The following is a 27027-nucleotide window of genomic DNA, read 5'->3' on the forward strand; positions in this document are numbered from 1 at the left end:
TCAAGGAAGAAAAACAGCCCCAGAAAAACCGACTCATTTAGTTTAACAATTAGTTTTGCATCCAAAGAGTCTTATTTGTTCTTGCAGGTGCATAAAAACTGTATTATTTAGGAAATCCACATTTAAAAAGTTAAAAACAGACATTTTCACTCTCTTTTTAACTTTTGATGAAAGTTCATGACTCTCTGGTGCCTGATTTAAAGAGTAAAAACTCACCTCAGTGCAGCAAAGTTACACATTTAGAAAGTTTTCTTTATATGAAAATGAACCATTTCTGCCGTGAAATGGATTTGAACTGCCAAACTAGTCTGTTAGAAGCTGTAATTGTTGTTCTTAAGAAAATATTAGAAGTTTTATTGATATATATGGAATCACTTTAGATATTTTTACTCATTTTTTGGAAGATTTTTACTCATTTTTTTGAAAATATTTACAAGAATTTTCTTGCTAAATTTGGGGGATTTAAAAAAATAAACTATTCAGGGAAACTTTAAGGAATTGTTGGAATTTTCTTCCCGAAAGCTTTGTAAATTTTCAGAAATTTGAGGAATTTTTCGCTGATGTTTTGAATTTTTTTCAGACAAGAAATCTTTATTTTTTGGTGCTTGTAAATGAAGACAACAGGAGGGTTAAATCATCTCAAATTAGGAGCTTACATGAAAGCTAAAATGTATTTTTGAGTGAAAAACTGCTATTTTTTAGCATATCTGGCTTATTTTAAGACTCCTAAGCTTGACAATCCTGGTAAAATAGAGCTTAAAATAAGTTTCTCAGCTAATTTTAAGATCTCAATATTCTAAATATCATATCTTATTTCTAGAAATCTTACCAAGCCATTTTTCACTTGTTCTATTGGCAGATTTTTTTCACTTATTTCAAGGTAAAATTTCCTTGAAATAAGTTTTTTTTCTTGTTTTGAGAGGGGCATTTTTTCCAGTGTGAAAGTTATTGGGGCCGAATACTCTGCATGAAATTAAATCAACTCCTGCTTTATTCCAACCAAACGTTAAAAGTTTTTTTGCAGCTCGACAACAACAACACCACTCCTCTACACTCACAACCTCTGGTCTCAGGTCGACAAAGCAACACAACCAATGCTACGAGGGCACAGAATGGATGAACCGTGTTGACCTGAAGCTGTCCTGAGCCAGAGGAGAAAATACAGATTTACACTCAACACGAGTTAAACAAAAATAGGTGACAACAAGTCAGGATTTCTATCAAAGCTCTGTCCTCAAGACATCCAGTTTTAGAAGTATCTGTGAGGTCCATGAGCGACAAATAAGAAAAAAAACACACTTTTAGGGGTCTTAAAATGCTACAATTTAGTCGGTACTCAAACCTCCCAGACACCATTATTATTAAACTCAAGAACAAGTCTTTGATTCTTTTTTGCCGTCATATTCCAACGTGACCAGTTTTTAATCCACTATTCTGCTACAACAGTCACTGATTTCATCATTTAAACCGAAACTGTCCAAAAATCCCTGCACTGAAACTGGTCTTTCTGAAGCTGAACTGTAATAATCATGTAAAATATATTCAAAAACGCTCCAAGATTTGGTTGTTGCAAGCAAAACTCCCTTCAAATTTCCTCCCAGTTTCTCGTTACGAATCTTGGTTCGCTTCACAGCAGAGTTCTGAAACGTCGATAGTGAGCAGGGAGGTCATTCTGGGATTTCAAAAGCTTCTAAATACTGATTAAAGTCTAAACTGACCACACTAAGACATCAGTCTGTAGGTGCAGAGTGAAGACGCAGACAGAACTTTGACTTTTCTTTAGTTATTCATCTATAAACTGCTAAACCAAACAACAGCGGTTCAATATTTAAATACCCTCAAACCTATTAAATATGCACAAATAAACATCGTTCTGTGTATCTACACTCTGTCAGGGCGACATATTTCAGGAATAGTGTTGGCTAATACGTACAAATTGCCCCATGCATATTGTAATTCACACACATGAATAATTTCAGTTTGTATGTGACCTTCAGCGCAGATAATTTATGAGCTTCTATCTTAAACCGGAGCAGTTTCATTCCTTATTCATAAGTTTTCACCCCCACTCAGCCCTCAAAAGTTACAGGATAGAAACACGACTGAAGGAAATCTTTGGCTTGTTAAGCAGCTCAGGATCTACAGAGAGAGGAAGCAACAGGCAAATATTATCAATCCATAATTATATCACGTTTAAAGACTGAAGCTGTTATAGAAGACGCTGGAAGACGTATAGATCTGTGAATCATTCCTCCTGTTCAGATCATGATTGTGTGTTTGATAAAGACGGTAACCCTGTAAGACCCAAATATAGAAAAAAATGAGCAAAAACAAAATCATAATAAACTAAATAAAACCAAATATATAAAAATAGCTAATGCTTTGTTTTAGCAACAGTGGGTTTTCCAGGGTTAACCAACAGTGTCTTCTGTTGGTGGAGTGTGATGAACCTGATGACCTCCACAGGAGAAAAAGCAGCAGGAAGCAGGAAGCCGCTTTCACTTAAAGTCTCTTTTTTAATCTTAAATACAGAACTCTCTATAAACGTAACATTTATCCACATATAAAAGCTGTTTCACTATTTACACTCAGGTCCTATCATACAAACATTCAGAAGCATCTCGTTCCAGCAGTGATTGTCTCAGCGCTTCCTTCTGGAGCGTTTAGGAATGCCAACACCAGAACTTTATTGCTCATCCAGATATTAACACCTCCACCTACTGGTTGTGTTGAAAAGAGACATTCTTAAAGTGTTGGTTTTTCCCCCAACCTGCCACATCTACAGACGAGTACAAAAACTACTCGGTTATCTCAGAGTTTTGGTTCAAAGTGAGAAGAAGTGACGCAGCGACATTCAGTGTTTCTGAGATAAACATGACGGATGGATCTTTGCCCTTTTCAGTGGAAAGTAGATGAAGTTTCTGTTTCTACAACCCAGAGCTTCATGTAAACTACAATGAGCTAGAAAAGCACAAACACAGCAGCTTGGTAAAGAATTTGCCTCCAAAACATGAGAGTGATGCAATGATGAAGGTGTGGAGTCACTCCTTAAAGTCATTCCTCCACCTTAGATCTCCTCTTGGAGGTTCTGGGTTTGGACTCGCCCAGTTCTACAGGTTCTGGGGATCCTGGGGGGTCGCTGGGTGGACTGGGGGCATCTTCCACATCAGGCTCCAGGTCCGGGTCTGTGGAGGGGCCTTTGGAAACACCTTGAAAGAACAAGAGAGCTGAAGATATTTTGTTCCAGTAAAAGCTGAAAGGAGAAGGTCTTTAACTGAACTGGAATTGGATTGAACTAAATGTGTAGACGTGGGCTTTGTGCAGTAGAACCATGTGTAACAGTGTTAACCCTCATGTCATCCTGCGGGGCAAAATTGACCCGTTATAAAGTTTGAAAATGTGGGAAAAAATATATTTTCACAGTGAAACATCTGATGTTCACATTTTCAACATTTTTGGGAAATTTTTGAACATTTTTTGGTGGAAAAAAAAGAAATGTTAAAAATGTTTCTTAAGAACATTCACAAAAAAACTTAGATAATATTAGATATTTTTAGGATTTTTTTTTGAAGATTTTTACTAATTTTTTGAAAATATTTACAAGAATTTTTTGGCCAAATTTGGGGGATTTTTTTAAAATAAAACTTTTAAGGGAAACTTTCAAGGAATTATTGGAATTTTCTTCCTGAAGGTTTTGTAAATTTTCAGAAATGTGGGGAATATTTTGCTGAATGTTTGGATTTTTTTCAGACAAGGAAACTATATTTTTTGGTGCCTGTAAATGAGGACAACAGGAGGGTTAAGAATCACTCTGAAGTCTTCCAGTGTGATTTATTTTAGTCCAATCACTGCTACAAAACTAAACACATAAAAAAAGTCATTAAAAACTTAAAACTAATTGGTTCCATAAAAATAAGAACATTTGAGTATTGGGTCATTTTGGTAGTTAAGTTTTTGTTTGTTTTTCTTGTCAACAACAAACAAAGAAAATGTCATTTGTGTTTGTTTGTGTCTGTCTAATGCAGAAACACCTTCAGAAACACAAAAAAAGATTTTTCCACAAATATTTCATGATAATATTTGAGATTGTGTAAAATTTTAGGAGTATCTGAAAACTTTTTTTCCACAACTGTACATCACAAAGTGCTCTCAGTATCTCATTTTAAACCCTTGCAGATTTCTGTCTGTGAGTTTTAAGGTGGACTGAGAACAGGGAGGTGAGGGGTGGTCATTTGTTGGATCTTTAAGGTAAATTCACAACACAAATCTGTTCTGACACAATATCAACCTGCAGGTCGCAGTTCAGCTTAGTTCAACGTCAACTGTTAACATGAGCCCCAATAGGCAGAGAGAAGATTTGTCATATTACAGATTTATGATCTTGTCTTACCAATAGCCTTCTGTTTTTAACTTTAGCTGGCTGTAGACTTTAGTGTAATGTATAATAATGCTTCTTGTGTGGATCTGGGACGACGTTTCTGCCATCAGGGTTTGGTGGACATACAGTATAATACAAGCAATAATAGAGTATAACAGGTCAAAGATAAGCACAGTTCATAGTCTATCTGTATAAAGAGCCTATATTGAATACCCTTTAATTGAAAACTACAAAACCTTAGTGTCACCATGGCAACCCAAATTAAATTTAGCATACAGACTGAAGTCGTTACCATGCACAGCCCCAGACTTTGCAACGTGACCAGTTTTTAATCCACTATTCTGCTACGACAGTCACTGATTTCATCATTTAAACCGAAACTGTCCAAAAATCCCTGCACTGAAACTGGTCTTTCTGAAGCTGAACTGTAATAATCATGTAAAATATATTCAAAAACGCTCCAAGATTTGGTTGTTGCAAGCAAAACTCCCTTCAAATTTCCTCCCAGTTTCTCGTTACGGATCTTGGTTCGCTTCACAGCAGAGTTCTGAAACGTCGATAGTGAGCAGGGAGGTCATTCTGGGATTTCAAAAGCTTCTAAATACTGATTAAAGTCTAAACTGACCACACTAAGACATCAGTCTGTAGGTGCAGAGTGAAGACGCAGACAGAGCTTTGACTTTTCTTTAGTTATTCATCTATAAACTGCTAAACCAAACAACAGCGGTTCAATATTTAAATACCCTCAAACCTATTAAATATTCACAAATAAACATCATTCTGTGTATCTACACTTTGTCAGGGCGACATATTTCAGGAATAGTGTTGGCTAATACGTACAAATTGCCCCATGCAAATTGTAATGGCAGCACAAATAACATTTAGTAAACAGACTGAAGTCATTACGGTGCATGGTTGTAAAGTGAATTTAACCTCTCTTTAATTAGACTCTCCAGAGATACGCTGCTTCTTGTTCAAGTGAAATCTGCCCTAAAAATGCCAACGTAAGAGATCCGGGTTCACATATCACACTTTCCTGCTGTGACTTCCACAGATGTGTGATTTAAACTGGCTTGTTTAAATAGTGCCATTCTGTCTCATTAAAAAGTTGTTGGAGCCTCAAGCAGGATCATTCTGATGATGATAACAGCACATCTGTGACATCTGTACCAACAAAATTTACCCCTCGGCTAAACTGTTGTCAGCTTTTAGAACAGCTCCCTGGGCAATGTGCTGTAGAAAGCTGCTGAATACCTGCAGAATGATTCATTGATTTACACTGGTTTCCTAACAGCACTTAACTGTGGAAAATGGTTCTGCACAAACCAAGACAAGTTTTAGCAGTAATCTGATTTCCATAACCCAGGGGTGTCCAACATGCAGCCCGTGGGCCAAAAGTGGTCCTCCAGAGGGTCCAATCCGGCCCTCAAAGTGTAAAAATTACAGAGAAGACATTAATTGCTAATGTGAAAACTATAAATTTAAAATCATTTCTAGACCATGACAAGTTGTTTTGATCAGAAAGTAAAATACTAGATTGTTCATTGTTCTTTTGTCGTTTTGTGTCTCATTTTTGTAATATTTTGTTGTGTTGTTGTTTTGTCTTTTTTGTCTGACTTTTTTTGTCTCATATTTTTGTTGTTTTGTGTTTCCCTTTTGTCTCGCTTGAGTTTTTTTGTCTTATTTTTGTCATGTTTTGCTTTATTCGTTGTTTTGTGTATCGTTTTTGTCATTTGTCAATTTTTTTGTTTGTTTTGTGTCTTTTTTGTTTTGTTTCGTGTTGTTTGTCTAATTTTTGGTAATTTTGTCTCTCGTTTTTTCATTTTGTGACTCATTTTTGTAATATTCTGTCTTGTTTTTGTTGTTTTGTATCTTTTTTTGTCTGACTTTTGTCGTTTTGATCATAAAGTAACTCCTCTGTGTGTCAGTTGTGTTCCTTTGTCGACACTCTGATCTGGAAGTTGTAATGTGGAAATGATAAACTGAGGCTGAATGTTGATGAAATTGAACTTATTTTTCTTAAGAATTTCAGGTTGTTCATGGTGTTTTGTAAAACGATAATTCTTGAAATGTGAACATTTTCAGAAAGGACTTTTTTGCACTAAAAAGAAAAATGGGGATTTTCTGTTATTTCTAGGTTATTCTGCTGTGGTTCTACTGGTCCGGTCCACTGGAGATCAAACTGGGCTGAATGTGGCACCTGAACTAAAAATGCGTTGGACTTCTCTGCCATAAACAGTCAGGAATTTTCATACAACTTAGCATGAACTGTAAATCCAGAATATTTACACTCTACATGTGTATATTCAGGGCTGCACAGTGGTGTAGTGGTTAGCACTTTCGCCTTGCAGCTAGAAGATCCCTGGTTCGCGTCCCGGCTTTCCCAGGATCTTTCTGCATGGAGTTTGCATGTTCTCCCTGTGCATGCGTGGGTTTTCTCCGGGTACTCCGGCTTCCTCCCACAGTCCAAAAATATGCTGAGGTTAATTGATTATTCTAAATTGCCCGTAGGTGTGAATGTGAGAGTGATTGTTTGTCTCTGTATGTAGCCCTGTGACAGACTGGTGACCTGTCTAGGGTGTCCCCTGCCTTCACCTGAGTCAGCTGGGATAGACTCCAGCCCCCCATGACCCTAGTGAGGATTAAGAGGTGTATAGATGATGGATGGATGGATGTGTATATTCAAACTAGTCGGTTGTTAAACATTTGCTGCTGAGTGCTCGAAAGCATGTCAGAGATGTGTAGTTCTGTAAAACACTGTCGTTACTGAGCGTGGATGCATTGCTCTGGTGTTATTCACTAACAGCTGAAACATAAGTGGTGGAAAAGCATCCCATATGAAGCTCTAGTGAAGAAAAGCCCTCGTGTCCACTCACCTCTAAGAGCTGGAAGCCGCTGCAATCACTTCACTGTAGCCATGAATTTAGAAGCTTACCAGCGTGTCATTTTTCCACACTATTGAGCTTCTTTTGTGGCAAAAATATACAGTACACAGGCGTGAGGTTAGCTTCTTTTTCACATTTTCCATTCTGCCTTAACCCATATATTCAATCTGCTCCAGCGCTGAGGGACTGAGACTATGTTCTCATCTTTAATGAAAAATTGGGCTTTGGTTTAATGGAGAGAGGTGGAGGCTGTGAAATCTGTCATCACCTGCACTGTGAGGCGACACTGGACTTCAGGGATGAATATTTTTATCCTTATTTTGAATTTCTGGTTGGATTTGTCAGGTTTTGCGTACCTGTTGGCAGCTGGATGTTCTTGTTGTAGCTTGCTGCCGAGGACATGGCCTGACCCAGGGCCTGGTTTGTACCCAGAGGAGCTCCGGGGGTTTTGGTGGACGGTGCAGAGCTTGGTTTGGATTTGGAGTCTTTGCCTGGTTTGGTCCACACCAGACTTTCTGTCACCTGCAGGGCAGCTCCCATCTTCTGAGCCATGTCCATCAGCTGTTAGTGAGGAAAAGATAAAAAGGACAGCTGACTCTAGAGCAGAGACTGTAGATAGAAGTGAAGCCAGTGTGAAGGTGTTTTAAAGCTGCATTCATTCTAATGGCCAGCAGAGGGCACCTCCTCTGGCTGCAAAAACAAGACTTTGTCTATGAGGAAATGACCCGATTTCTTACTTGATTTGTCACTTCAGTAAACATTTCTGTAATGAGATCTCTGCTATCAGTTTAAAGTGTCCTTTGAGACAACATGATGTTCATTTGGTAAATGATGATGCCATTTAGAATAAAATAGACGATAAAGCTGGGTATGCTTTATTGCTACCATACAGGCATGCAAATTGTTCTTCTGTATTAAAAAAAAAAACAGAAAACAGAAAGAAGGAAATTCCAAACACAAGGCTTCAGAACCGTAGTGCACAAACCAATGGATGGTGTCAGTGTTTTATATACAGCCTCTGCTTTACAGCAGGGGTGTCCAACATGAGGCCTGTGGGCCAAAAGTGGCCCTCCAGAGGGTCCAATCCGGCCCTCAAAGTGTAAAAATTACAGAGAAGACATTGACTGCTAATGTGAAAACTATAAATTTGAAATAATTTCTAGACAGTGACAAGTTGTTTTGATCATAAAGTAAAATACTAGGTTGTTCTTTAGTCATTTCATGTCTCATTTTTGTAATATTTTGTAGTTTTTTTTGTCTCTTTTTGTCTGACATTTGTCATTTGTCTCGTGTTTTTGTCGTTTTGTTTCTTTTTTGTCTCGCTTGTGTTGTTTGTCTATTTTTTAGTCATTTTGTTTCTCGCTTCTGTTGTTTTGTCTCTCATTTTTGTCATATGTTGTCTTGTTTTTGTTGTTTGTTGTCTTTTTTGTCATTTTGATCATAAAGTTAAGATAGCTGTGACTAAATGTTGTGTTCCTTTGTCGACACTCTGTGACCTGGAAGTTGTAATGTGGAAATGATAAACTGAGGCTGAATGTTGGTGAAATTGAACTTATTTTTCTTCAGAAATGTCAGGTTGTTCATGATGTTTTGTAAAAAGATAATTCCTTAAACGTGAACATTTTTGCACTAAACCAAAGGAACCATTAGGAGTTGTGGTTATTTCTAGGTTATTCTGCTGTGGTTTTACTGGTCCGGTCCACTGGAGATCAGACTGGGCTGAATGTGGAACCTGCTTTACAGACATAAACAACAGGATCTATTTTACCTCAGAATCAAATTCAAAGTTGCTGCTGCCGTCACGAAGCAGGTTGACTTTCCTCTCCATCTCCTGATATTGATCCAGAGCTCCCTTCTTGTTGCCGTGATTATAAAGGAAGATTGCAAAGTTCAGGTTTACCAGAGGGTTCGATCTGGAAGAGAGAGAAAAAAAAATAAAAATCAGTGAACTGGTACCTTTTCAACTAAAGAGTAATGGAATATCTGAGGTAAGGCGTCAGACGGGCTCACTGGTCCAGAGTCACAGCTTGTTCATACGCTCTGGTGGCGTTGTCCACATCCTCCAGGTTGGTCAGAGCCACTGACAATCACAGATATGTGACAGGAAGTACTGTCAGTTACCAGAACTGGACAACAAGACATTCTAGCTGTGCATGAGCAAACACTGTCAATATGTTAAAATCAAAGAGACATTCATTGCAAGGAAGTTTTTAAACCCTCCTGTTGTCTTCATTTATGGGCACCAAAAAATATAGTTTCCTTGTCTGAAACAAATCCAAAAATTCTGCAAAAAATTCCCCAAATTTCTGAAAATTTGCAAAACCTTCAGGAAGAAAATGCCAACAATTCGTTAAAAGTTTCCCTTAAAAGTTTGATTTTAAAAAATCCCCCAAATTTGGCAAGAAAATTCTTGTAAACATTTTCAAAAAATGAGTAAAAATCTTCCCAAAGGGCTGCACAGTGGCGTAGTGGTTAGCACTTTCGCCTTGCAGCTAGAAGGTCCCTGGTTCGCATCCCGGCTTTCCCGGGATCTTTCTGCACGGAGTTTGCATGTTCTCCCTGTGCATGCGTGGGTTTTCTCCGGGTACTCCGGCTTCCTCACACAGTCCAAAAATATGCTGAGGTTAATTGATCATTCTAAATTGCCCGTAGGTGTGAATGTGAGAGTGATTGTTTGTCTCTGTATGTAGCCCTGTGACAGACTGGTGACCTGTCTAGGGTGTCCCCTGCCTTCACCTGAGTCAGCTGGGATAGACTCCAGCCCCCCCCATGACCCCAGTGAGGATTAAGAGGTGTATAGATAATGGATGGATGGATTCTTTCCAAAAAATCCTAAAAATATCTAAAGTGATTCCATATATATATCAGTAAAACTTGTAATATTTTCTTTAAGAACATTCACATAAAAATCAACCAAAATCCAGTGAAATTTGCTGGATTTTGGTTGATTTTTTTGTGAATGTTCTTAAGAAACATTTTTCACATTTCCTTTTTTCCACCAAAAAATGTTCAAAGATTCCCCCAAAATGCTGAAAATGTGGACATCACAAGTTTCACTGTGAAAATATTTTTTTCCTGCATTTTCAAACTTTAAAACGGGTCAATTTGACCCGCAGGACGACACGAGGGTTAAACTGCAGGATGTTTCGGTAAAATGCAAAATCAAACTGCTGCAGCATTTTCTGCCGCCACAGATTTGCTCATCATGACTGACTTGTTGTTTTCTCTTTGTCAGTACCTGCCAGCAGCATGTAGAGCTCCCCCATCCGTGGGTTCAGATTGATGGCTGCGCTGAGGAAGTGGAAGGCGGAGGCATACTGCTGCATGGTCAGGTGGACCAATCCCAGGTTGTACAACACTTTCCAGTCAAAAGGAGACAAGTAGTGGGCTCGCTTCAGGCAGCTGATGGCCTGCGGGGAGAAAGGAAGAGGGAAGTCTCAGTGCCGTTACACAAATATGTTAATAATATATGAAGAAAAACAACCTCAGGAACAGGAGGCTCTGAGCAAGAGTGGATTCATAACACTTCAGGGACATAAAGACCACATTACACTTACACTTATTATTATTATTTTCTATACAGATGAGCTGTAAAGTATTCATGCTGATAATACATTTTGATTTTATTTGACCAATAGGTTTCTTCTGACTACAAGTGAAAAAAGTTAGTAGGATAGTGTGAAACAGATGATAATGATATATTTGAACTATTTCAGTGTTTTTCACATTTTCATAAATACGTCATGTAAACAGTTATTCATTCCATTTGTCTGTAAACCTTTATTTTCCACCATGTCAACCAAACAGTTCTGCACATCACCACTCTTATTCTGATGGTCTCCAGGTTGAAGGATTCTCTGCTGTCTCTCTGGTCCTCAGTTCCTCCTCAGATCCTCCATGGATTCAGGTCTAGACTCCAGAAAGTTCAGACTGTCTTCTGTTAACCATTTCTAGACCACTTTGATTGGACATTTCAGATCACTGTCTTGGTCCAACGCTGCCCAAAGCCAATTTTCTCTACAGACTGCCTGATGTTTTCCTTTATTAATAAGTGATTGTTTCCATAGTAAATAATGATGGAATTTGTAAAGACATGATCATAATAAACATAAAAACATTAGTTTTTTTTAACTTTTAATAAAAATGTATGCAGATATATCCCATGGACTTCAGAAGTCCCTCAGTTATCGATATAACTGAATAACTCTGGACTTAACTGTACCTGCTGTATTTCTCAGATTGATTAGTGACTTCAACATCTTTTTTGGTGAATAACTTTAGAGTAACTGGTCTGCTAGTTGACAGGTTCTGGCACAGCAGACCTAGAGAAGCTTTTCTGTTAAATACTGTTCTGTATACACACAGGCCTGCTTGAAGTACTGCAGTATAAAGTGCCTGAACCGTGTTTTCTATAAAGATTAAAGGTCCAGTCCAAGGTTGGTGTACAAATTATAGTGAGCTGCCCTGATTTGTGTGTTTGTCTCAGCAGTTTTCTAGTCCTCACTTGGAAAAAAAAAACAAGCAAACTCGAAAACAGCATTACTCACAGCTACGTATTTCTTTTTGCCAAAGAAGCACATGCCAATGTTGTTCCAGAGAGGAGGGCTCTCGGGCACAGCACATGCTGCAACTCTGTACTTGTTCATGGCCACATCAAAGTCACCGTGGGTCTGCATCATGCTGCCTGCAGCCAGGATGGCCTGGAAGAAAAACAATGATTACAGAGATATTAAAGGAAGATGGGACCTTGATGAAAGATGAAAGTACGACTGTAACATCTGACAATGACTAACCTGATATGAACTGCTTTAGAAAAGTCCCTCTCACTGTCCTCCAGGAGCTTAATAACAAGCTGAATTTATGCCCAAGTGTGATGTTTGTTCAAGCGCCCACATACCTTATAGTTGTTGGGGTCAAAAGTGAGGGCGTTCCCGAGGTGCTCAAATGCTTTTTGGTATTTCCCAAGCTGACAAAAACAGTTAAACACTGTTGTCACTCATGTTTCAGTGCTCATAATATCAGTGAAAAGGTTATAAAAAATGACACCTACCTGCAGAAACAGCAGTCCAAGAGTAGTCAGGAGATCGGTATTCTCTGGAGAGAATCTAAACAGAAATGCATCCTCATTGTTATATTCTGGAGAAATATGAGCAATTAAACCTGGATAACATCGTAAAATACACAGATTCTCTCGTGGTTTACTAAATCTTTCATGGCCAAGCTTCGCCTCCGCTACAAGAATTCCTTAAAAAGAACTCCAGCAGATCAACCAGAGCAGCTCTAGAGGTGACTTCATAGAACCGTTAAGGAAACATGCTTTTTAACCTGCTAATGGGACTCATGATGGAAATGAGCCCTATGGCTACGATCTCTTGTATTTACATTCAAATGTTCATTAATATGAACCGTCCCATTTTACAAATAAAATAAACATAAACATCTGTAAAAACCCTTTATTCCCACTGCAGTAACCACCCTGAACAGAATGAACTAAGACACTGAACACTACATATAGTTTTTTTTATCGGCTGCTAGACATCTGTACTTTGTGAGCTGGTGTTTTAAGTGTGTTTTTATGTGTTATATTTTTATTAGTGTGTTATTATTTTATCTATCTATAGTCATCTATCTATCTATAGTCTATCATCCATCCATCCATCTATCTATCTATCTATCTATCCATCTATCCATCTATCCATCTATCCATCTATCTATCTATCCATCTATCCATCTATCCATCTATCTATCCATCTATCCATCTATCCATCTATCTATCTATCTATCTATCTATCTATCTATCCATCCATCCATCCATCCATCCATCCATCCATCCATCCATCCATCCAAACAGAGAGTGAGTTAAGTTGAATAGAAAACGTCACTCTGTCTCTGGCTGTAATTACATTTAATGCCTGCACTTATTCTTGAGCAAACATCGTTGATATTCAGGGAATCTGCTGATTATTCAATCAGGCTTTCATACAGCATAATTGTGGAGTATTAATCATGACCTGTGGGGGGACGATGTGGCTCCAAGAAAAACGCTGGAGAAGATTCGGATCAGCACTAAAATAAGACTCGCAGTGGTACGTCTCATTAAAAGCGACACCAGTATAGGAGAACTTGATTAATTCATTTACCCCCAACAGGAGGTAGCCATAATGAGCTCTATTACAGACACTGATGTCGTTTCCTTATTTGCGTCGTGGCCTAATGTTTAAATATTCAACATGTGAATAAAGATGGAAAGGAGTAGAACTCATACAGAAGTGAAGAGAATGATTAAAATGTGCCAAAGCTGGAGCTGTGAGTGGGAATCGAAGGACGACCACTTAGTGAAGTGAGCTCCAGAGACAGAAAATCATCAGATAAATGAAGATGGAACGAGTTAAAAGCAACCAGCCGCCTCTCAAAGAGCATATTTAATGGCAGTCTGGGGCGGTTTGGATGTATTGACAGAATGCTATCGTGAAGAAAATGTGCTGACTTTCAATTCCTGAGCTTGAAACACAGTAATTAAAACAGATTGATGTATATGTAGGTGGAGAATATTTAAAAATACATACAGAACCACAGTGGTAGTCAATCATATGACATACTGAATTAAAGACTTACCAGTCATCGATTTTACCCCTAAAACTCACCTCTTTCTATTAAAATCACCACAAAAAATGGCAAATGAGTATGTTTTTTACATGAAAATAATCCTTTCTTGCCTTAAAATGACTTAGATGTGACTCTACTAATTAAAATGTGACTCTATGAAGTCCTCGTCTCTCTCCACTCACAACATCTCTAGCTGGTCCAGCTTCAACACCAGCTCACCTACAACTCTGCCAAAACCACTCTTTACAACACAACAGCAAGATGGAGTAATTTAGATACAAATGTCAGAACCAGGAAGCGATTCTGAAGAAGAATAATGGAAGAGTGAGCTCAGCCCTGCAGGCTGACGGGACTGGATCCTTAGATTTGATCAGTACAAAACCCTGGAAGTCTGAATGTATGTTTTAGATGAAGGTCAGATTCAGAAATGCTAAGTCATGGTGTTGACTGGTTATTTCACTCATTAGGGGGAAATTAGCAGATAAGAAAAAGAACACCCTATAGATATTCCAACAGGTTAAACACTAGATTTTCACAATCCATAAATTCTGATTTAATTGGATGGATGGATGGATGGATGGATGGATGGATGGATGGATGGATGGATGGATGGACTATATACAGACAGACAGACAGACAGATAGACAGATAGACAGGTAGATAGATAGATAGATAGATAGATAGATAGATAGATAGATAGATAGATAGATAGATAGATAGATAGATAGATAGATAGATAGATAGATAGATAGATATAGATAGATATAGATAGACAGACAGACAGACAGACAGACAGACAGACAGACAGACAGACAGACAGACAGACAGACAGACAGACAGATAGATAGACAGATAGATAGATAGATAGATAGATAGATAGATAGATAGATAGATAGATAGATATAGATAGATAGATAGACAGACAGACAGAGACAGATAGATAGATAGATAGATATAGATAGATATAGATAGATAGATAGACAGACAGAGACAGATAGATAGATATTTTATTATTTCAGAGGGAAATTTAAGTGTTCAGCAGCTTACATATAACAACAGAAATAACAAAACGACAGGACAGTCAGGTTGGTAAGATTAAAGGTTAGAATACACTGAAAAACTTGCTGCAAAATACTATAAAAAAACACTTCTAATTTAAAATCTATAGAAATATTAAATGTATTAAAGGTAAATAAACAGTATTTAATTATGTCCCCAGTGCTTGCTAGCTGTGTTAACGTGTAAACTTTACTCACTCCACTGCTCTCTTGTACACGTCGATGGCCTTGTCGGTTTCTCCGGCCAGCAGGTGGACCTTCCCCAGCATCATGAACGTCTTGTCGTGTTTATTAATCTGGAGAGCTATGTTCAGGTGCTCCTCAGCCTGACAGACAGAAGATCAAAATGATTAAATCCTCTGTGTGTGACTCTGGTTTAAACTGAATACTGCTGTTAAATGTAACATGCTTACCTTCTTGAAGTCTTTGATGAAGAAGTAGCACATGCCCAGATTATGACTGATCTCCTATGGTGAGAAAACGTCACATTTGACATGGATGGTTGTCGCTCGCTAATTGAATAGGCTGAGCTGAAATTCATTTCCAAATATAACAGTTCTGTGGAATACAAATTCTGCAGTATCACTGGCTGAGAGGATGGTTTACATTTCCAGGAGTGAGAGTGATTAATGGTCCTGCCACACCAGTTTAACACAACTTTCATAGTCTCAGTCACAGTAAAACAGCCCTGGGTCAGTCTGGAAGTGCAACCATGAAGCTGCTTCTGATAAATTGTTGTACGAGCTAGAAAAAGAGATTCAGTCGGGGCTTTTCCAACCTGAATGTGGGGAGAATCTGTTCTGAGAATTTCATGCTGTGTTTTTAGAGCAAAAAGATTCCAGGGCTGCTAAACACTTTCCCTTAGAAACTTAAAGAAAAAGCAGAAACTCTCTTCTTTTTACCCAGTCTTTCTCGTTGAGCCTTGCAGCTTCATGATAGAACTCAATAGCTGCTTTGTGCTTTCCCAGAAGAAATCTATGGAAAGAATAAACAAAATAATCCACGTCAGAAATCGACCCATTTTAATCACAGCGTGTTGAATAACTACTCCTCCCACCTCCAGTCACTGGGGGGGGTTCATTTTTCACACAGTATCGGCTCTAAAAGTTCTGACCGGTTCTCTTACAGGTCTGTACAGTTTGCTAAAGGAGAAGGCAGCAGACTCACAGGGATCGGGCCACTTGCTTGAGATTGTCGGTGCTGCTGGGATTAAGGATGGCACAGCTCTGAAATAGCTCCAGGGACTGCTGGATCTTACCCTCAAGACGCAAGATTAATGCTGTGGCAAGACATAAAAAACACACACAAAAAAACGATCTTCATCTACTTGAGGAGATAAAAAAAAAAACATTAAGAATCAAAGGCACAGCGTGGCGCCCATAGAGAAGATTTTGGAAAACCAAATGATGTAGCGGGGAGCTTCCTGGAGCTGTTAATTAATACCAAACACAATGGGAGAGGGAATGAAGGCTCACCTTGAACATATATGGCATATTCACACATGCCATTAGTCTCCTGCAGCTGTTCTTTGATGATCACCTACAAGGACACAGTATGGAAGACAGTTTCTACAACTGAGGTGAACGTTATTTCCAACATGTGGAGAATGAAAAGCTATTATTCAGACCCTGCTGAATACCAGCGGGGTGAATGAGTTTCTAAACAAGTTGCAGTCCTGGCCGAGACTTAAAGCTTATAGAGGAACAGTACAGCCTGTTCTGTAAGTTTTCACCACCACGATCGCCTTACATGTATTACACCTTCCAATTTATAGTATTGCAGCAAGATGTTTTACAAATGTAGATTTATTTAGTTTCTACCAGTTTCATGTGGGAATACTCTGGTTAATGCTTGACCAGCCAGAAGAGATGTCACAAAGAACATGGCAGACACGAATGGCACTTTTCCACCAGCACCTACTCGACTCTACTGGGTTTGTGAGGTTTTCCATCAGGACGTAGTACCTGGGACCAGCTACTATTTTAGTTCCTACTGGGCCGGGGTTCCCAGCGAGCTGAGTGGAGCCCATAATGTGACGTCTACAGAGTGCAGGCCACTGATTGGACAGGGAGCGACGACTCACCAGACCTGTACCATGGACGAATGAAGACTTTTTGTCTTTGGTGACAGAACAAAGAATACAGAGGGAGCTGGACGGAGAAAGTTTATCAGGAGGTCTCCTAGCGGATGGTCGTCCACAGATACAGCAGGACAACGAAGTAGTGTCAGGAGAAGCTGAAAAAGCTCTAAAGTGACTATCGGTCCATCAAGGACCACAACGGACGGAGTGGGTCAAACCAGAGGTGATGGAAGTGCTTTAGCCAAATGGACGCCATTTATGGACACAACGGGAGAGAGAGTGGCCTCGACTCCACCGCTGGATTATTGGAGACCATGTTGGAGGATTGAGAGTGTTTTATGACTCCACCCACGATGAGGTGGTGCTCAGCTGTAATGGAAAACCACCTAAACAGAGTCGACTCTACTGGGTTTGTGAGGTTTTCCATCAGGACGTAGTACCAGCTACTATTTTAGTTCCTACTGGGCCGGGGTTCCCAGTGAGCTGAGTGGAGCCCATAATGTGACGTCTACAGAGTGCAGGCCACTGATTGGACAGGGAGTGATGACACACAAGAGCGACTCTTTCATGAAAACCAAACCAGCCATTTTTACAAAAAGACTGGCAACAGCGACAGTTCGCTTTGCTTTTCATGGAACTTGGTAAAATTTGAATATGAGCGAGCAGCAGGTGTACCATCACCTCCATGTCCTCCATTGTTGTGTTGCGTTTGTGTCGCACACAAATGACGTTAAGGGACTTCTGAGCCGTCGTGCTATGACGACTCAACCCATGATGAGGTGGTACTCAATGGAATGGAAAACAACCTAAACCGAGTCAAGCCGAGTAGGTGCGAGTGGAAAAGCGCCTTAATTTTCCTTACTATCAGATTGCCTTGGATAAAAACTGCTAAATGAAGCTGCAGAATTCTATTTATTTTCACAGTGAGTCAGACTGAAGCACAGGGAGAACGGAGGTACTTTACCTTACAGGTTTCATAATCCTTGCGGATATAGTGCTGGTGGATGAGCCAGTTTCTCCTCTCCACAATCGGAAGCTCTGGAGCTGGACGGACAAACAGAATAAAATGAACATTCATTTTTAATCTTATTCACTGCGCAAATGATGTCTTATTTAGCTGATAGCTGAGTGATTAATCCTGAATGTGCCCTCCTTTTGCAGCCATTAGTGAGTCTCTCATCTGACAGTTAACACAGATCCAGAGGCTAAACTTAAGTCACCAGACACACTGTAAATCTCAGCTTGTTAGTGAGTTTTTATTTATGAACAGACAGCTCAGACTACTAAGAGCTACGTCTGTTTGGACTGTTTGTTAATGCATGCAGTCTTTTTTAATTTGACGTCCTGAAAGCGCCTCCCTCTGCTGTCAGCAGCAGGTCTTTGATGTGACGGTGAACATAGATGTTAACACTTCAACCAGAAGCCTCAGGCTAAACTAAATCAATTCACCAGCCACTCGAAATGTCACCTTGCAAGCAAGTTTTTCGTTACAAACACGCCGTATTTTTTCTGTCTCTTTTTTTTTTTTAAACGTCTCTGGAGGTTGAGATATTCTTCTCGTTGCCAGGGCAACAATGTCTCTGGCAAGCCAGGTGCTTGTGACAGACAGAGAGGGTATAGAGACGTTCTCAGACAGGGAGGCTGGAGGAAAGAGCAGCACAATGCAGAGCCAGCTTAAGGAAGGGTTAGGTAACCTCTAGAACCGAGCCACAATGCTCCAAGTCTCCTTCCCAGTGGAGTACAACATTTCATTTCACAAGGAAGAAAACGTAATTCCAATTCAAGCAAGTTTGATTCTGGTAATCCTGTTATCTTGCACCTACTACCTTCCTCTGAGGCTAAAAATAAGATTCAAGCGACGTGAAATAAAGCGCCAGGCTCTGAGACTGCTGCTGACATGGAGGAGGAGGGGGATATCATTAACCAAGAGCCTCTGTTAAAAATACAGTGTGAATTACACCAAAGCTCCCTTCTGTTTTTATCTGTCAGCACTTCAAGCGCTGCTCTGCTGATTTGCTGCTAGAACTGGAGCCTATTCCAGATACTTCACAGAAATCCTCTCCATCGCCGAGTGTGAAGCTGCTTCACACGTCGGCGGCGTCGAGATTCGGAATGGTCCTATTTGTAGAGACCTAATCCGCTTTCTTCCTGCTGAGACAGCAATAATATTCTTGTCTCCGGGTTTCAGCTGTGCTCCTGTGGTGCTCCACTGTCCACATTCAAAAAGCCAGAGCAGATTTGGAGAGGAGAGGTGGGATGCATGTGCGACATCTACTCCTGCAACTACTGCAGAAAGACAGTTAGAAAGGAGCAGAGAAGAAAAGCCCAGCGGGAGGCCTCCTAAATATGCTCCTGTGGAAAAGTTCATCCCAAACCCGGATGAATATTCTCATTGTTATATTTGATCTGGCTAAAGCTAAGACAGCTTTGCCTTCCCTGCGTTGCAACCATCTGTTAAAAGGGGATAAGAGCAGAGGAGATGCATGCTGAGATCAAAAGACACATGGGGAGAACGTAATGAAATTTATGATGAAAATTATTTTGGAAGTTCTTCCACCACAAAAAGAAAAACTTCAAAAAAGCCTTCATCTTGTCAAGTCATTTAGTCTCACATCGAGCTGCTAAAACTCTTTTATTTAAAGAATGCGACAGAAAAAGAGCATCAGCATCTGGAAAAGACAGATTTCTACATTAGTGTCAAGAAAGTGACACTTGATTGTGTTAAACAGGTGACAGGACAGTTTGATTTGCAGCTTTAAAGCTTTTTTAGGTCTTTCCAGTGGGCAGGCATACATTTCTGGGTGTTAACCGCAAAGAATGTGGAAAAAATGCATTAAATAACATAATATACTTGTTGAGCATAACATAATTGAGTTTGCATGTGCATTAAATGACCCTAATTACATTTCATGATGCTAATTACAGAATAAGTGGGACTTTGGTAGCTTATGGACACAATTAAACTGTGGTCTGCTGCTTTTTATTTGATTATTACAAATGTTTGGACTTGTGAGTAACAAGGTGGTTGCATTTATGTGACTTTGGACCAGATTTCTTCATCTAGTCACAGTTTGAATCCTGAGCAATAAACTGCCACAGAATTTATACGGCGAGAACTTGTTGTATGACTGTTTTTATGTGTGCGGCACAATAAAGTCACTATTCCCTGCAGATTTATCTATGAAGTACATGCACCTGACATCCACGTTATTTTTAACTCTAATGTCTTTTAAATCTACGATATACACCTTTACATACACCCTCAGTGCTTGTGTGTTCTCAGATGTTTGCATATTCTTCCACAATGATAAAATGTTTCTGAAATTTGACTTATTTGGGAAGTTTTTAGTGTTTCACCTCCATTACATGAAGCAGTTAATCCAAAAATTCAGCAAAAATATTTCCCAAATTTATGAAATTTTGCAAAACCTTCAGGAAGAAAATTCCAATAATTCCTTCAAAGTTTCCCTTAAAAGTTTCATTTTTAAAAAAATCCCCCAAATTTGGCAAGAAAATTTTTGTAAATATTTTCAAAAAATGAGGAAAAATCTTCCAAAAAAATCCTAAAAATATCTAAAGTGATTCCATATATATCAATAAAACTTCTAATATGTTCTTTAAGAACATTCACATAAAAATCAACCAAAATCCAGCGAAATTCCCTGGATTTTGGTTGATTTTTTTGTGGATGTTCTTAAGAAGCATTTTTAACATTTCTTTTTTTTCCACCAAAAAATGTTCAAAGATTTCCCAAATATGTTGAAAATGTGGACATCAGAAGTTTCACTGTCAAAATATTTTTTTTCCCACATTTTCAAACTTTAAAACGGGTCAATTTTGACCCACAGGACAACAGGACGGTTAAAATCCAATCCTGACCTTCTGTTTTTCTTGCTTCATTCCTCAGACATCTGCTCTAACATCTACAGGTTTTCATCTGATTTCTCCACTCAGAACGCTGCAGTCAGGGCCTGGTGTCATGTGAAGGATCGCTGCAGGGAAATGCCATACCATAGCATACCGTAGCATGTATTTAACTGCTTCCAGAGGGCCTGCTGATGATTATTACAAAGCACTAAAACAAAAGCAAAAAAGGCGTAATCTACGGCCATCAGCATGAACTGGTTAATGGGGCATTAGGCCGCAATTATGATGACAAAAGATCCTTAATGAGCAACAAACATTTTCCACTCAGAAGTATCTGGAACACGCTTCAGTGGCAGCTTCTTCCTTTAAGACACGACAGACGGAAGTGTGAGGGCGACCTCTGCAGGACGATTAGCCCTAAACTCTGACTATTGTTCTCCAATCAGACGAATGAATGACAGAACTGTGGGTGTTGTAAAGGAAATGTGTTGAATGTGAAGAATGAAAGGATTCTTATTTTTCATACATATTTTTTTTTATCATCTGATGCAATAGGAGGGTTAAATTACCATAACTCAACCATTTGCGCTAGAGAGAAAATTCAAATGGTTCCTGAAAGAAGAGAAGATGCACTTTACAGAGTATTACGGTATGTCAAAGGAACCACGTGCAACGACGTCCATCGCAAAATCCCACGGGAGCAGCAGTGCTCTCATTTTACAAGTATTAAAATTTATGTAAATATTTATCATATCAGTTCATATTTTACGTTTGTTGTCTATATTTTGTTCATGTTCAACTCCAGTTCCTAATTTAGTCAAGTCAATGTTTGTTTGTTTTTTTTTTCACTTTAAAGTATTGGTAGATTGCCTAAACATGCGTCAGATTTTGCCAAATATTGAAATCTTAGGTTGTTCTGATAAAAGGGGTAAAAGCAATCATAGTATGATTTCTGACTCTTTTACAGCCCAAATAAAAAAATCCAGGCGGCCTGTATGACCCTTAGGTGTTAAAGGGGTGAACAGCAGGACAAAGATATACAGGGAGGAGGAGGGGCTTTGACACAGGTATATCGCTGATTATTTAATCTTTGTATATTTATATTATTTGTTTTCTGTGTTGATTGCAAATCTGTACATGAATAACTATGGAGGTACTGATGACTGATGGAGGTGGAGGTACTGATGATCCTGCTCCTTTTTGATATGTTAGGTTATTATTTATTGCCTTGTTTTGTTGTGTTTTATTTTGTTTTGAATATTTTGATTAGTTTTAGTGGCTTTATTTCCCCTCACACTCCCAAAATAAAACATTCGTTCATTCATTCATTCATTCACTGAGTGAAATGCTCTGCAGTGGTCTTACCATACCTTTGGGTGCACGACGTTTCTTGGCCTCAGCTGAAGCGAGAAGCTGAAACACACGAGACGCAATCAGATAAATATTTAACGACACCAACGAGTCCATATGTAGCTTATCTATAGGTCAGTGTTTCCATGAATGAGAGGCCACACCAGAACAGATCAGCCTCGCCCCACAGATTGGAATGTTCTACAGAGGAGTCAGATGTTTTATTTTATCTGCATCATTCAGCTCAATATAAAGATCTACAGCAGGGTGTCCAACATGAGGCCCGTGGGCCAAAAGTGGTCCTCCAGAGGGTCCAATCCAGCCCTCAAAGTGTAAAAATTCCAGAAAAGACATTAACTGCAGATTGGAAATTAGTAAAACTATAAATTTAAAATAATTTCTAGACCATGACAATTTGTTTTGATCATAAAGTAAAATACTAGATTGTTCATTGTTCTTTTGTCTTTTTCTGCCTCATTTTCACAATATTTTCTCTTGTTTTTGTTGCTTTTTTTGTCCAACCTTTGTCATTTGTCTCATGTTTTTGTTGTTTTGTTTCTTGTTTTTTGTCATTTTGTGTTTTCTTTTTGTCTCTTGTATGTTTCTTGTCATATTTTTGTCGTTTTGTGTTTTTTTGTCTCATTTTTGTCATTTGTCTCATGTTTTTGTTGTTTTGTTTCTTATTCTTGTCATTTTGTGTTTTTGTCTCATTTTCGTCGTTTGTCCATTTTTTTTGACGCTTTGTAATTTTTTTGTCGAATTTTTTGTCTCTTTTTTGTGTCGTTTTATAAAATTTTTTGTCATTTCGTGTCTCTTTTTTGTAATATTTTGTCTGATTTTTGTTGTTCATCTATGTTTTTGCCGTTTTCTCATTTTTCGTTTCACTTGTGCTTTTTGTCTTATTTTTATCATTTTGTGTTTTGCTTTATTCATTGTTTTGTGTGCCATTTTGTGTTTTTTTTGTCTCGTTTTTGTCATTTATCCATTTTTTTTGTTGCTTTGTAATCTGGTTGTCTAATTTTTTGTCTCTTTTTTGCTTTATTTCGTGCCGTTTGTCTCATTTTTTGGATGTTTTCTGTCTCATTTTCACAATATTTTGTCTTGTTGTTGTTTTTTTCTTTTTTTTTCTCTGACTTTTGTTGGTTTGATCATAAAGTAAAAACTGGTCCGGTCCACTTGAGATCAAACTGGGTTGAATGTGAAACCTGAACAAAAATGAGTTTGACAGTCCTGTTCTAGACAAAGACTTCATGGAGCTGTCTGATCCGATGCCCATATAATAAGAAGACGCTCATTTGTCCTCTCTAATATGTGCCATATTTATTTATTGACGCAAGCTTTTGATAAAGGACTGAGCATATCTGACTCGAAGCTCGCTTAAGAGTCTGTCGATGCTTTTACTGTCAATGAAGGTTTACTTTAAAAGGTGGCATTCATCAGAGGTAGGACTGAGTAAGCCGCTGAGTGGGCTGCGGAGGTTTTTCTGTTTATCTTCAGCAGACAGGCTCAGTTCTCATTCTATCTGGTCTGAATAGGAATCAAATGAAGGAAAGGACGACACTCCAGAAGCTTTTGATTCTGATCAAAGGATGCAGACTTTTTGTTGGGTATCAGGGATGTGGTGATTCAGCTCTGTGCTCATTTCTATGAATTCATTTCTACATTCAAGAAAGTCGAGGAAATTAATGAGTTCTCGAAGCCGAGACAAATATGTTAGATTTAATTAATCAAAAACCTCATAACTTCACAGTACTCAGTGCTGCTTTAAAAAAAAGAAAAAAACTGTGTTAAATTTATCTTTAAAAAACCCTTTCTGATAAAGTATCTTTAAAAATGGCTTAGAAGCTGTGAATAATATTTTTTAATGTTGGTTAATAAAGACCAAAGTTATACAGATCAGTAATCATTAATAAAAAAACACTTTTGTGTCATTCATAGACAACATCTGAACTGATTAACAGCTGATTAAAGTACAGCATTTATTATTTCATATGTGAAGTTTGACTAGCTTTTGACAGGTATACAAAAATTTAAATAGGAGCAAGAACCCTGTGACAGATGTGGAAATTAGATGTTTTGGTTTCATGATACTTTTTTCCCAAATATTTTATTTCTAAGTTTTGTTATTACAAAGAGAACAATCAAGGACACAACAAATAACATCAAACACATACGCCCATCCCTCCCCCAGAGCCCAGAAGAAGAAAAGTTGAAAAAAAAGAAGCAAAAATAACAATAACAATGAAAAAAAAAAAAAAAAATCAGTGGGGTCATACGACATGAATACAGTCTGTATACACACAGCAGTACATTCCGGAGATATAAACTCAGAACTGCACCATAAGAATCAAATAGTTCTAGACAAATAAGACAAAAAAAGGTTTCCACATTCTATCAAAGGCTGCTGATTTAAGAGAACCTGTGTAGATCTGATATTTTCCAGACTTAACAAGCTGGTGATCTCTGATAACCAAGTCTTAAATGAGACCACGTCTTCGTTTTTCTGGAGGGATAAAATGTTCCTTTTTGCAACGACCACACCACTGTGGATTGTTTTTTGTTGTGAGGGTGTAAGAGTTTTAAGGTTATGTTTAATGCCTAGAACGGCGCAGTATGGGTCAGGTGAAACATCGCGTTTATATATATTTATATATCGGAGAAGCAACTGAATATGTCAGAGCAGAATTAGTTTAGTCTAGGGCAGAACCAGAAAAGGTGCCCTCTGCTGATTTACATTTAGGGCACATAAGAGAAACAGAAGGGCAGAAAGGCAATAATTCCTTAAAAGTTTCCCTTAAAAGCTTTGGCAAGAAAATTCTTGTAAATATTTTCAAAAAATGAGTAAAAATCTTCCAAAACAAATCCTAAAAATATCTAAAGTTACTAAAACTTTCAATATTTTCTTTAAGAACATTCACATAAAAAAATCAACCAAAATCCAGTGAAATTCGATTTTAAAGAAAGTATTAGAAGTTTTACTGATATATATGGAATCATTTTAGATATTTTTAGGTTTTTTTTCAGAAGATTTTTACTCATTTTTTGAAAAAAATATTTTCAAGAATTTTCTTGCCAAATTTGGGGGATTTTTAAAAAAAATAAAACTTTTATGGGAAACTTTGAAAGAATTATTGGAATTTTCTTCCTGAAGGTTTTGCAAATTTTCAGAAATTTGGGGAACGTTTTCGCTGAAGTTTTGGATTTTTTTCAGACAAGGAAACAATAGTTTTTGATGAATATATCTATCTATCTTTATATATATATATATATATATACACACACACACACACACACACACACACACACACACGCCTCTGTCTCTCTCTATATATATATATACATACACAAGCTAGAAAGGAACATATATATTTAAATTAGTCTGGTAAATGTATGTGATAAACAGTATGGTAAAATCTTTGATATTTAACTTGTCAGGTAGCTTTGTAAGGTTTATATTATTTATCTATGAGAAAGCAATAAATACAATGAAATGTTTCCCTAATTAGCACTTCTATAAAAGGAGCATTGTCAGAATGCAGTTCTGTGCGCCAGACTGAATGAAAACCGAACTAAAACCCAGGATTGTGCTCCGATTACATGCGTGTTCTGCTGTTTTTACAACAGCTGCTTCATATTAGTGGGCTACCCGCGCATGCGCAATCCCTTCTGTATCCAATGTTTATTCCCCATATTTCTCTCACTTGTGGATCACTTCTAGTTCAAACCCTGACGGTTTTTTTTATAGAGCAGCTTATAAATAACACATATATTTCATGCCATAATAAAAGCTAATAGTATAGCTGTGGTTTGTTCCTGCAGAGCTGAATTTTAACGTTTTCAGCCTGACGGTATGCGAAGTAAAACGGTGTATTTCTGACTGCAGCCTCAGCCGATAGCTCTCTGTTCGTCCTCGGAATGACTGAGATTAGTCCCAGTTAGCAGTAGTATTAGTTAGCTGTAGCTCAGTTAGCTGTAGCTTTAATCAACGTAGCTCCGACTTAAACTGGGTTAGCATAGCGGCTAAGTAACGGCCAGATTAAGCGTCACATAAAAGCCGAACACCAGCCCGACGTTACGTTCACCTCCAGCCTCTCTGTCTCTTCGTTTAGCGGCCTGTTTGTGGTGACTGGAGTAAAAGAAGGAGAATGTTTGGCTCTGAACTCACCGACGTGCTTTTCTCCTCGTCCGCCATCTTGGGGTGATCGCCACTAGAAGCCGTTGCCATGGAGACGTCAGAGGAACGCGGACGTGCAGTTGGTTGTGTTTCTCAGGTGATCCTCCACCTAGAACCTGATTTCAGCTCAGTCACATGGTGGTTATGCAACGATCTCATTCACAACATACCGCTGGAGCAGCCAGTGGGTGAATTAATAGAGAAGAATATAAAATATCTGCGGCTTTGCTACAGGGAGGGAACTATCAGTCATCACAATAATACACAATATTTACACAGTCATGGAAAAAAATGTTAGACCACCCTTGTTTTCTTCATTTTCTTGTTCATTTTAATGCTTGGTACCACTAAAGGTGCATTTGTTTGGACAAATCTAATGATAACAAAAACAGCTGATAAGAGTTTAACCCTCCTGTTGTCCTCATTTACAGGCACCAAAAAAATATTATTTCCTTGTCTGAAAAAAATCCAAAAAATCTGCAAATTATTCCCCAAATTTCTGAAAATTTGCAAAACCTTCAGGAAGAAAATTCCAATAATTCCTTCAAAGTTCCCCTTAAAAGTTTTATTTAAAAAAAAAAAAAAATCCCCCAAATTTGGCAAGAAAATTCTTGTAAATATTTTCAAGA

General features: G+C 38.3%; 1 protein-coding gene across 1 annotated transcript; it reads right to left on the minus strand.

Annotated features, from left to right (window-relative positions):
• Positions 1–2492: 2492 nt before the first annotated feature.
• Positions 2493–26584, minus strand: bbs4 (Bardet-Biedl syndrome 4). Its single transcript, XM_023269386.3, has 16 exons — positions 26390–26584; positions 22245–22287; positions 17972–18051; positions 16403–16466; positions 16095–16206; positions 15830–15902; positions 15341–15394; positions 15126–15253; positions 12314–12368; positions 12161–12229; positions 11811–11963; positions 10502–10673; positions 9274–9343; positions 9032–9176; positions 7620–7824; positions 2493–3209 (listed from the first exon to the last, which is right to left on the minus strand). Exons 1-16 carry the CDS (start codon positions 26447–26449, stop codon positions 3055–3057), a joined length of 1638 nt encoding a protein of 545 aa, XP_023125154.1. The 5' UTR covers positions 26450–26584; the 3' UTR covers positions 2493–3054.
• Positions 26585–27027: the final 443 nt, after the last annotated feature.

The sequence above is a fragment of the Amphiprion ocellaris genome, chromosome 1 (assembly GCF_022539595.1).
Source record: "Amphiprion ocellaris isolate individual 3 ecotype Okinawa chromosome 1, ASM2253959v1, whole genome shotgun sequence".
Classification (NCBI taxonomy): Eukaryota; Metazoa; Chordata; class Actinopteri; family Pomacentridae; genus Amphiprion; species Amphiprion ocellaris.